General features: G+C 37.4%; 1 protein-coding gene across 2 annotated transcripts in view; it reads left to right on the top strand.

Moving 5' to 3' along the window:
- LOC117296513 (cilia- and flagella-associated protein 47-like) overlaps positions 1-12,335 on the top strand; it is a 36,113-nt gene extending 23,778 nt beyond the window's left edge. For both annotated transcript variants that reach the window (XM_033779482.1, XM_033779483.1), the window contains 14 exons: positions 248-451; positions 844-1,049; positions 1,826-1,969; positions 3,043-3,161; positions 3,298-3,507; positions 3,978-4,352; positions 4,716-4,935; positions 5,394-5,655; positions 6,550-6,808; positions 7,151-7,422; positions 7,838-8,009; positions 8,297-8,458; positions 10,074-10,242; positions 11,785-12,335. In XM_033779482.1, coding sequence (XP_033635373.1) covers positions 248-451; positions 844-1,049; positions 1,826-1,969; positions 3,043-3,161; positions 3,298-3,507; positions 3,978-4,352; positions 4,716-4,935; positions 5,394-5,655; positions 6,550-6,808; positions 7,151-7,422; positions 7,838-8,009; positions 8,297-8,458; positions 10,074-10,242; positions 11,785-11,991 — 2,981 coding nt within the window. In that variant the 3' untranslated portion in view covers positions 11,992-12,335. The remainder of the gene's footprint in view (positions 1-247; positions 452-843; positions 1,050-1,825; positions 1,970-3,042; positions 3,162-3,297; positions 3,508-3,977; positions 4,353-4,715; positions 4,936-5,393; positions 5,656-6,549; positions 6,809-7,150; positions 7,423-7,837; positions 8,010-8,296; positions 8,459-10,073; positions 10,243-11,784) is intronic.
- Positions 12,336-12,416: the final 81 nt, after the last annotated feature.

Raw genomic sequence — 12,416 nt, forward strand, 5'->3', positions numbered from 1 at the left:
GCTTTTATGACTTTGATTTGATTAAACATCATGAGAGATAACTCTGGTGTAAACAAAAAACATTTATTTTAATGAATTTGGATTTACTAGGCACATAAGAAGAAATATGGCTTTTGTATGGACTATTGGTAGATTTGCTAAATAATCAAATCCTTACATTGAGCCTAGGAAAATTGTTGTATTGAGTATTTTGTTTAAGCACAAAGTTAATATAATTTCAACCTTACACACTTCACTTATCTAACAGGTAAAACAAGTGCCAATCCCAACAGCAAAACTGACAAGCCAGAGGGGACCAATTTCAGTGTTGAGGTCAACTCCAAGTATTTTGAGACGACCCCAGCAATGTTTGTACCTTCACCTTTGACCTTGAAACCCAAATCAGCGGCTGAAATTGTGATGAATGGTCACACTGTGGACACCTCACCTGCAGGTCTTGTTGGTAACAGGGGTGAGTCTTACAAATTTACATCTCTGTTCCAGACATCTATAAATTATTTGAACTAGACCATTTTCTTCACTTGATGTATTCCATGTACTGAATTCATTAGATAACAAACCTGTGAAATTTGGGCTCAATTGGTCAATTAAGTTGCAAGAAAATAATGGCAAAAAGACACCCTTGTTACATAGAATTGTTGGTTTTCAGATGCCTGAGAAAGGCTTCACACATAAAGCCTGTCTCAGATTCAAATTTGGGGTGAAAAATTACCTCTTTCTCTAAAACTACATTACTTCAGCTCTCTACTGCACTTTACCAAGTCAAGTTTTTTGTGTTTCATTTACATAAATGGATTTTAAACTATTTATTTACTGCAATTTGTATATTTTGTTGTTATCTAGGAGTGATTCTGGATGATGGGACAGTCAGCCTTCCAGTCAGGTTCAGTCCTAAGAGTGCTGGTCACTACCCCTGTCGTGTTGTTCTTCGTTCAGCTAATGATATCCGTGTGTACCTGATAGAGTGCACAGTTAATCCAGAAGGAACTGCAGCACAGATTGAGTTCATGGCACCTGTACATCAGTCAGTTTCACAAGAAATACCAATAGTAAGTTCCTTCTTAAAGGAACACGTTGCTCAGGAACATCGGTCGAGTTGGTCTTTGAAAAGCGTTTGAATCCATTGTTATGAAATGCATATGGTGAGAAAGATATTTTAAAAGTAGAATACAATGATCCACACAAGTATTACTCGAAATTGCACGGTTTTCCTTTTACGTCACAAACTAACACGGTCGGCCATTTTATGGAGTCAAAAGTTTTGACTCCATAAAATGGCCGACCATGTTTTTTTCGCGACGTAAAAGGAAAACCATGCAATTTCGAGGCATGTTTGTGTAGATCATTATATTCTGCTTTTAAATTGTCTAACCATTTGCATTTCGTAAAAAGTGACTTCAAACGCTTTTCAAAGACCAACTCGACCGATCCAAGGCAACGTGTTCCTTTAAATAAAAAAAATGGAATCAATATTGCTGGTTTCTTGTCAATCATTCGATAGTCGCATGACTGAAACTTTGACACGAGATCATAAAAATAAAACAAAGCCTATAGTTATCGCTATCTGTACAATTTCATGAACTGAAAGATAGTGAGTCATTCTTTTTGGGGAAGTCCAACAACAAAATATGAATTGAATTGAGGAGCAGTGTTGTTGATATTTTCAATGTTTACCTAATTTCCTTTTGGTGCTTAGTTCATTGCTCAACAAACCTGTGTATATTGTCAGGAGGTCCAGTTACTTTTAGCAATGAAGCCACACTCACTAAAACAACCTAAGAAGTATGATTTCACAATTTGCTATATTTCTGTTTGCATTGACCAGGTGAACCAGACTAGTGTGGATTGGCCACTGACAGCATCCATTGAGGGTCAAGGCTTCTATGGACCTCCCTTCATCCTTGCTAAGGCAATGCAGACCACACAGTTTCCTCTCATGTTCAGACCAGCCTTTGAGTCACTTGTCTCTGTAAGTTAATAAACTTGAACACCCAGCAGGGTGGATATGTGCGCATTACAAGTCTTACTTATTATTATTATTATTATTATATTATTTCAATCGAGAATAGAAACAAATCATGCTATTTGGCTGTTTGGTGTTTACGGAACAATGTACTTTAAAGTTGCACTTTGATTACTTAGATGTTGATAATGTTGTAAAAATAATTCTAATTATTTTCTTTTAAACTAATTTGTTATTAGTAATCTCATCGCAGCACCATTGCTTTGTTTCAAAGTCTGCACATATTCTTTTTCTCCGCAAAACATTTCTAGAAGCTGCTTTAAAATACTTGATTTGCATTATATTTTACCAAGCCTGCTCGACAAGGTGGTCAAACCCACTTCAAGCATGATTACATGGTAAGGCTCTGACGTGCACGCTCCACACTCACCTTAACATTGCTTCAAGTCACAGCTGAGACTAAAAGTCTTTATACCCTGCCATGCACTACACAACCCTCGGCTTATGCACACAGCCATGCATAAACACCTGCTACACATCCAAGGGATTGACGTTTTTATTGATACCCCTCTGGCCTCACAAATCCTTCCCATCCCATTCATACATTTCATATGAATCAAACTTTGCCATGGCAACCACATTTGGAACTATCTTTCTTCCTATGTAGGAAGTACATTGAGCTGATCATCCACCATTGGCCCTCACTTTTCAGCCTTCAATTCAATATTACAAACATGAGCATCTTATTAACATTTGAAATAGAAGAAAGTTTTAGTCATTTTCACAGAGGTGCCAGGGTTCATTTGTTTTGCATTTTGCATTTTTGTTTAAACTGTTTAAGTCATAGTAAGGGGAATTCAAAAAATTCTTACCCAAGGTGTGTTTAATGCAAAATGATGCAGATAGCATTTCATAATTGAAATGAAAAAAGTAAGCAACGCGCTATCACAAACATAACCGTGAGGTTGCGTTGAAGAGACAGTATCGGCTCAAGACCAAATCTAGTGGCAATGATCAAGAAAGCAAAATAATTCTAATCTATTATAATATTCTGTACATGTTTATATTTTTGTCACCAGGGAAAATTGGTGTTGATGAATGGTGAGGATGGAACGGAACATCATTTCAGACTGAAGGGAGAGGGACAAAAACCTCTTGCATTAGACAATGTGGTTCTGGAATGTGAGGCTCGCAAATCGTAAGTACTGCAAGTCAATTCAAAATTATTTTATTTGTGTTTAAATTTTTAATAGGAAACCCTTTTTAAAAATACCAGGTATTATTTAATTTTTGTCTAACTTGGAAACTATGTTTTTGTTTCTGTTATCTTGTAGAATGAAACGTGTAATCCGTGTTCCCAATGTAACAGCTCAGAAGCTGACGTACCGTGCTGTTTCAGACCTCTCTATAGTAAGTGGTACAGTCCCAAGTGTGACTGTTCTACCAGGCAAGGAAGCTGATTACATCATGACAGTATCACCATGGAAGCGTGGCACATTCAGGGGCATCTTGTCTTTCATAGCTGGCGGTACTGATAATCTCAAGTAAGTCATCTTCTTTCCTCATAATGCAGGTTATTATTGGTTTATTTTTATTTCATCTATATTGATTAAACAGACACTCGCAGTAAAAATACTGAATTGTGGTCTCTAGAAAGGTAGTTGGTACAAGAAAAAGCAGAACACATTAAAATGCAGATTCAAAACATAACCCCAAAGATAAAAGGGCAAAATAAACAGAATTGCACAAAGACAAATGTTTCACAGAACTGTCCCTAACCAGGTCACTAAAATATTGCACAATGAAAACAGTTTAAAAACAAGGACAGCAAAATTACAAGGGATGGAATTTATTATTCCTCCTGGGAGGAAGCCAACCACTGTGAATGTTGGAGCATGTGTTTGTATGTTTAAAACAAAATCATAGAAAAGTTTATGGTGAGTGGTTGGTATGTTCAGCCTTCTCGAATCATGAAAACTGAGTAAAATGTCTCTTTTTAACCATTGTCAATTAGGGATGAACCAGCCAATGATAGTGGCAGCACTTCGCGTCCAGAGTCCGGTACACGTCCAACTAGTGGCAAGTCTACAACGAGTACAGCATCAGTCCAAGTCCATCAAACCAAGCCGGGTTACCGTGTGTGGTATTCAATAGAGGTACGCTGCAGCCCCCCACCACCTGAGAGAGACATTGATGTCATCTGTGCTGCTCAGTCAGCTGTTGTAATGGAGGTAGAGATCTTCAATCCAACCATGAATGATCTGATATTTACAACAGTGATTGAAGGGGATGGATTGAGAGGAGATGAATCAGTCATGTTAACTCCTGCTCAGAAGAAAATGTATCAGTTAGTCTACGCACCAGCAATTGTTGGAAAATCACAAGGAAGGTAAGATGCTACTCATAGGAGTCAAAGTATTCATTACCAATTAGAAATTCAATTGTATTTGTGCAATTGTTACCTATAAATATATGTGTTAGGGTAAAACAATATTCCTAATCCACAATACAAATTAAACATGTATAGTACAACTCAAAAAGCCTCTACTTATGAACAAAATTAACTTGAAAATGTAAATTCAGATACATTACAAATGTGGATTACACTTCTATTATAAAAAACTTGCCATACTTCTATATGGTTAAACATATCCATTCCAAAGATTTCAGATCAATTCCATGTCAAATTTTTCTGTTGTGCATTGATATCAACCAAGCTCATCAAACCAAAATGTGTTTTATCTGTTTCCAGTTTGATATTCCAAAATGAGACTGTTGGTGAGTTCTGGTACACCCTAAGCCTGACAGCAGAGCCACCTTCCCCTGCAGTCCTTCCTCATATGGACTGTGAGTTGGGTAAATGGAGTCGTCAGTTTATCACCTTGAGTAATCCTACTGAGGAGACACTAGAGCTTACCCCTAGCTGCTCCAACACTAATAACTTTACTCTTGAGGTTGAAGGAGAAACCAAGGTGAGTTCTTGTTAATTTTGAAATTTGTTTTAACCCTGAGGAGTAATTTGTTTTCCTTCTACAATTAAGAAACACTTTCTTCACCTTTATAATACCTTCAATAACGCTTGATGTTGTAAGGCTGGCTCAGAAACCCACCTCAGCCTTGCATGTGGGTTGGGTTTTCAGTCCCTACCCTATGCTCATTGTGCTGATGATGTGTAATCAAATTAGATAATTACAAATACAAAAGTTCTGATAACCTTAGTTTTTAAGATCTTGATTGAAACATTGGTGTGCTGATTATTGGAAGGTCATTTTAGGAGATCATTCCACATTGTCAAGAGAAATACATACTTGCTATCATGCCTATGAAGTTGATTAAGATTCTTAATTTTGACAAGGTGAAGCTCAAAGCTCAATCAAATTTGCATCAATCAAATCATGTCTTTATGCTATTAATTTTTTTTGTATTGAAGATCATTCTTGCACCACACTCCACCCAAGAGGTACCTCTTCAGTTCATGCCATCCTCCCTAGGCCAGAGCAACCACCTAGCTAAGATCTCCTTCTCATGTGAGCAACTTGGTGATTGGGTCTTTATGGCATCAGGCACCGGCTTGACCCCTACTCCCCTTGACCCTGTTAGTGTGAGTGCAACGCTTGGATCTAATACATCACTCATCATACCATTCAGGAATCCATTGAATGAGGCAGTGGTGGTTGATGTTATACTCTCTGGTAAGTTTATTTATGATTATAACAGAGCTTCTCAGCGGATACTTTTCTTTCTCCTTTTGTGGCCAAGAGAATATTGGTTGTTGTTGGAGAGGCAACATCCATTTTTCCTATAAAGGTAGAATGACTGTCCTGTTGTCAAGTCATTACAACACATGTATGTATGCACTTCTGCTGCACTCCCAAAGTTTTCACTACTTCAATTTCCAAAGCTGGCATAGGTTTGTGTGTTATTTTTTTTTTTTTTTTAAATCATCCATTTTATTGTTCCGACAGAAACTTACAATTCTGAGAAGATCTAGAGTCTTTCAACATAGGAAAAAGACAATTCCATTTGTTACAGATTTTGTGCATACATCTTGAAAAAACCTAGCTCAGTGCATATTGGGATTCTGGCAATCATTGGAGCCAGTTTGTGTGAATTGTGTGTGGCTTACAGTGGGATGGACTGGCTTACAGTGGGATGGACTGGCTTACAGTGGGATGGACTGGCTTACAGTGGGATGGACTGGCTTACAGTGGGTTGGACTGGCTTACAGTGGGATGGACTGGCTTACAGTGGGATGGACTGGCTTACAGTGGGATGGACTGGCTTACAGTGGGATGGACTGGCTTACAGTGGGATGGACTGGCTTACAGTGGGATGGACTGGCTTACAGTGGGTTGGACTGGCTTACAGTGGGATGGACTGGCTTACAGTGGGATGGACTGGCTTACAGTGGGATGGACTGGCTTACAGTGGGATGGACTGGCTTACAGTGGGATGGACTGGCTTACAGTGGGATGGACTTAAAACGGGATTCTTCTATGAAAGACATATCATTTTGCAAAGCGTCATTCATGTGAATTATTTTTAAGCCATTCATGTTAGTAAACTTGTTTACATTCTCTGATTAGATAACACAGATCTCCTAGACAGAGCCCACAATAGACTTGAGCGTTATAATATCCAGAGTGAGTCGGCATTCTGTCTACTTCTCAAACACACCATGGGGATTCTTGTAGCTCCTAAATCCACCCTGGACATCCCTCTGACCTTTGCTCCTGACAACATGAACCTCCATGAGGCGCTGTGTGTGGTATCAGTAAAGAGAGAAGATGGGACGAGCTGGGAGTATGAGCCATCTAAGGATCCTGATCATCCGTACGCAAGAAGGTGAGTGGCTACTGATTTGTAATTCTTGTTTCTTATAGGGTCCTCAAATGAAGAAAACCCTGGTAAATTATGTCACTGCTAATTGGATTACATGTGCTAGGTATGACATTTTAATCAGAGTGTATATTAGGGGTGCTTACTTGGTATGAGTTGGTGAGTTTGTTTATGTGAGGGGTAACTGACTGAATAAGGGATTATCTGTTCTAACTTAACTGTATTTTAATAGCAAGGTTGATCGCATCATATAAAAACTATTATCAAACCTTGCCAAATAGCTTCAATCTTTTGTTCTCAAGAGGTGATTGTTTCACATTCTTCACTTGATATTTTGTTCCATCCTAGGGATTATGACCGTCGTGATCCACAAGGAGGGCTTCGAGATATTCGCTGGCTTTATCCCATTCATGGTATTCCAGAATCACAACCTGTTATTGACAGAGGAGCAGTTATCAGTTGCCAGGCACGTAGCCGCATTGAAGAACGCTTGGAAGTCTCATTAACTGGTGCTGTACCTAGCTCTGCCAGTAGCTACCATCGTACAGTGAAAACCAGAGCTCTGACACCTAAAGGACTTGAGAGGGCTAATACAACAGATGGTGTGGTGGTTGGAGAAGGTAGGTAGACAAATTTAGAATCTTATTCCTGCTTAAGTCACAACAGCAGTGCTTTTTAGGTTTATTATATGAGATCAATCTAAGGTACAATTCTTCTCTTCCAGGTTCTTTTGTTTAAATGATTGTTAAAAAAAACAAATGTTCTTAAATTAATTTCGGGTTTTACTATTTCTTAGCTCTGAATTCTGGCCCAAAAAGTGTTTAAAAATTTGCCTCAAAATGCAATTGTCTTTTTTTATTAACAAAAATTTAGCGGAAAGAGGTTTGTTGCCTATAAAGATGAGTCAAAATAGAGTCCTATTTATTTGAGCATAAGTGCAGTCCTTAGAAAATTGTGGCATATCTTTCACCTGACATTTTTCTTGTAAATATTGTTCCAATATTTGGAAGTTTCAACTTGATTGATTTCTTACAGGAAATACAGTGGCAAGTGAGTTTTCCTATGAATTGATCTATGGCAATGAAGAAGCCCAGGCTCATTTGGAGCATGCTGTGTCTCTTAGTCTTGTACGTAAACAAAGAGATAGACTCTCTGGTATTGTCACGCTCCTCTTCAATGTCATCTATGCACCGTTCAAAATCATGAAGTAAGTGTAGTCTGGTCTTTAAATATAATTGTTTTCTTCTGTTATAGGCTTAGATGTTTGATTGCCACATTCACTAGTTTGTTTAAAACACTTGATTATACCATTGCATGGAAAATGTCAAATTACTGCAGATTCCGAGGGTGTCACCGAAGGTTAAAGATTTATAAATTTTACTTTTTCAGCAAGTCAAGCTTGGAATTTGTAAAATGTAACCTTATTTTATTCAAAGTATTATTTCCAAGCCTAACAGCAAAGTAATTAGTTGTAATTTACTCTTATTTGAGCAGCCATGATGTGCAACTGTGTGTTACTGCAGCCACTGGAGGAGTTTGGCGTTATCCAGTCCGCTTTACATCAACTGAGCCAACAGTGGATGATGTTATTACCATAGAGTCAATTGGACTGAACAAGGAAGCATCGGTTGGTTTTAGACTAACAAGTCAAGCAAGGTAAGGCTTTGTTCAAGATATAAAGCTTATCTCACCTAGCGGGTTTTAAAAGTGAAATTATCTTTTAACATTGCATTAGAAACAAGTTCTCTTGTTTTCTGGATCGTAAGACACAAAGTCTAAGGGTTTTGAGAGTCATAATAAGCACCATCTGGAGAGGATTTCTTCAAATCACAACTCTGAGGACTGTTAGGTGTATCAGAAAGGAAACTCAATATCTGCATGCACCTTAATTGTTAACACATGATGAGGAGTCTATGCAGGGAGATCAATTTCCTTCAAATCAGGATCAGTTCCTTTTCTGCATGTACTAGTCTGGGCATGTTTGACATCACCCGCCCATGTTTTTTAGCAGACCTGGTATAAATGTTGTCATAACTAGTTAACTTGTTCACTGCCTTTTTTTAAACACCCTTGTAAAATATTGGGGAAACAAAAGTACCTGAACATGACGAGACCTTCACTCCACCCCCTAAAATCCTCGAGTCACACTAAAAGATCTTGCAGAACGTTGGTACACATAGGAGTTGTTGCATGTTTTTTCCCACAAAATTTCTGCATTTTTCAAAAATTCCCATCAGGTTTTGCAAACACGACCAAGACTTGAACCGGGGTCAGTTGTTCCCTACTGCACAATCTATCTGATTTATTATATAATAAGAATAAATGTAGGCTTGAGTGGGGGGGGGGGGATAACAAGAGTTATGGCCAGTGACCATTTCAAATCCGTACCCTAACCACTTGAGCTATTGGATGGACAATAATTAAAAATAGTATATAAATATTAAACAAATTTTGACTTAAAAATCAACATGACTTAATGATCAAAACAAATCCATCCACTAACAAGACTAGAGTGAAAATGTGCAAGTTTTGAATCTTTACAAAATATTTGTATTTGTTCCATGTATAGATTGAAACTAAATAGTTTAAGACCAAAGGAATTGGCCTGAAATGGGGCTAGAGTTCAGATATATAGAGCCATCACACTGCTTATTCCCTGGTGTGGCATATTTTCCACTTTCCATGTTTCCTTGATATATCCTGCCAGAGGATTAATATCAGCTGGCAGAATAAATAAGTCTGTCAATTTCAATTTGAGCTGGCTCTCTTACATGACAGCTTTGTGGTTTGCAACAGCTGGATCGTAGTTCCGTTTCAAAACACTGGCAAAATGTGTGGGTCATGTTGTATAAGTACTTGTTGAAATGTTGACTAGTATGGACACAAGACCCACCCTTCAGTTTCAAAAATATTAAGAGTTGCCAATAAATGATAGATCTGCAAAACTTCACTTTTGGGGACTATCCAACATTTTAGTTCCAGTGTATCAATTGCATTATAAATTAACTATGGTTCTTGGGCAATTAATATTATTTAAAAAAAAGAGCCACTACTGTGTATAAATAAAAACAATGTAACTGTTCAAGATTTGAAGAGCCAAAACAAAATCTTAAAGGCTTATATTTTTTAGTTCACTATGACAAATATTTTATACAAATTAATTTTGTAGTTATGTATTTAAAAAAAAATCTTCCATCCTTAACAATTGTCTTTAAAAAGTTTATGCCAATAAATTGTGAAACAAACACTTTGTTTTTTATTTACTTCTTAGACATCCTGTGGCCTTCACTGCATACTTTGTGGCTGGAAGTGACCAAGAATTCTCCGTCAGCCCACAGACTGGGGAACTTAAAGCTATTGGCACCAATGGAACCTTAATAACAGTTGGATTTCGACCAAGAATCTACGGGAAAAATTATCAAGGGAAACTGGTGGTGCAGGTGTGCAATAATTCTTTACTTTTTAAACCCCAAAATTTGCGAAACAAATAATGTTGTCCCCTAGCAGTATTTTGAAACCAAACATCCTGGCACGAAAAGGCCCATTTTAAAAAATTGGCCCAAAAATAAAATGTTCTGACATCGCAAAAAGTGCAAGTTTAACCCCTTGCAGTTTTTTTAAACTCGAAATCCTGGCCCGAAAAAGGCCCAGTATTTTTTTTTAATTTGCCAAAAAGTAAAATGGTCCGAAATCGCTCAAAATTGCAAGTTTAACCCCGTTGTAAAAATTTGCCAAAAAAGTAAATGGTCCAAAATCGCAAGTTTTACCCCTTGCAATTTTTTTCGCTCCAAATCCTAGGCTAAAAAGGCCCATTTTTAAAAAAATAAAATGTTCTGAAATCGCTAAAAATTGCAAGTTTTAATCCCTTGCAGTTTTTTAAGCTCGAAATCCTGGCCTGAAGCGGCCCAGTTTTAAATATTGGCCAAAAAAATAAAATGGTCCGAAATCGCTCAAAATTGCAAGTTTAACCCCGTTGCAGTTTTTTAAACTCGAAATCCTGGCCCGAAAAAGGCCCATTTGTAAAAATTTGCCAATAAAGTAAATGGTCCAAAATCGCAAGTTTAACCCCTTGCAGGTTTTTTTTAGCTCGAAATCCTGGCCCAAAATGGCCCTTTTTAAAAATTTGCCAAAAAAATAAAATGTTCTGAAATCGCTAAAAATTGCAAGTTTTAATCCCTTGCAGTTTTTTAAACTCGAAATCCTGGCCTGAAGAGGCCCATTTTTAAATATTGGGCAAAAAATAAAATGGTCCGAAATCGCTCAAAATTGCAAGTTTAACCCCTTGCAGCTTTTTTAACTCGAAATCCTGGCCCGAAAAAGGCCCATTTGTAAAAAGAAAATTCAAAAAATAAAATGGTCCGAAATCGCTCAAAATTGCGAGTTAAACCCCTTGCAGTTTTATTCGCTCAAAATCCTGGCCTAAAAAGGCCCATTTTTAAAAATTTTCCTAAAAATAAAATGTTCTGAAATCGCTAAAAATTGCAAGTTTAACCCCTTGCAGCTTTTTTAACTCGAAATCCTGGCCTAAAAAAGGCCCATTTGTAAAAATTAGCCAACATATAAAATGGTCCAACATTGCTCAGAATTGCAAGTTTAACCCCTTGCAGTTTTTTTTTAGCTCAAAATCCTGGCCCAAAAAGGCAAATACTAAAATTTGGGCCAAATATTAAAATGGTTTTAAATCACTTAAAATTGCAATTTAACCCCTTGCAGTTTTTTTAAACTCAAAATCCTGGCCGGAAAATCCAAAAAATATAATGGTCAAAAATTGCTCAAAATTGCAAGTTTAACCCCTTGCAGTTTTTTTTTCGCTCGACATCCTGGGCTAAAAAGGCCCATTTTTAAAAATTGGCCCAAAAATGAAATGTTCTGAAGTGTTAAGGCTATTTAATCTGAAAAATAACACACTGAGACAACGCAGTTGTAACTAATACTTCTTTCAATATAATGTGTTTTTATTTCTTTTTCTTTGTTTATTTCAGACAGCAGACATGCAGTGGACATATTCCTTGATTGGAGTAACTCCAGAATACACTCCTCCAGAGGGTCAATCTCAAAGACCAATTGCTGGACCGCATTCAAGTACCAATCGGCACAGTAAGACACGCAACTATGTCTTGGACAACCTGAAACTTACAACCACTGCAGTTTCTTCACCCATCAAAGGAGCACCAATTCACATGAAGTGAAGCTTATACATTGTCTAACAGTTAGCTTAACAGTTAGGGTCAATACTATTTAACAAAATAAAATGAAAAGGTGTACTTTTCATATATTAATACATGTACTTGTATCTGTAGAAAGTAAAGTCTTTTTGCAATGGTTGTTTTCATGTACATGTACAGTCGTGATGTTTGGCCATTGGGGGAAAACAGAAGCATTTTATCTACCACAAGGGCTGACCTTGACAATGTACATTATTATATGGTCTAGGCTTCAATAGGCTTCTTACAGCATTTGTTAAAGATGCTATGTCAGAGTTTTGGCCGATTTGACCCAAATATTTTGATGGGGGGTCGAGAAAGTCACCAGCTTTCATTTGAGCCATTGCTCGAAAAAGTCCGCCAATTATTAGTAGCAGTGAAATAAAGTGCTCAAAATTAGTTTTTGTCGG

The sequence above is a fragment of the Asterias rubens genome, chromosome 11 (assembly GCF_902459465.1).
Source record: "Asterias rubens chromosome 11, eAstRub1.3, whole genome shotgun sequence".
Lineage (NCBI taxonomy): Eukaryota > Metazoa > Echinodermata > Asteroidea > Forcipulatida > Asteriidae > Asterias > Asterias rubens.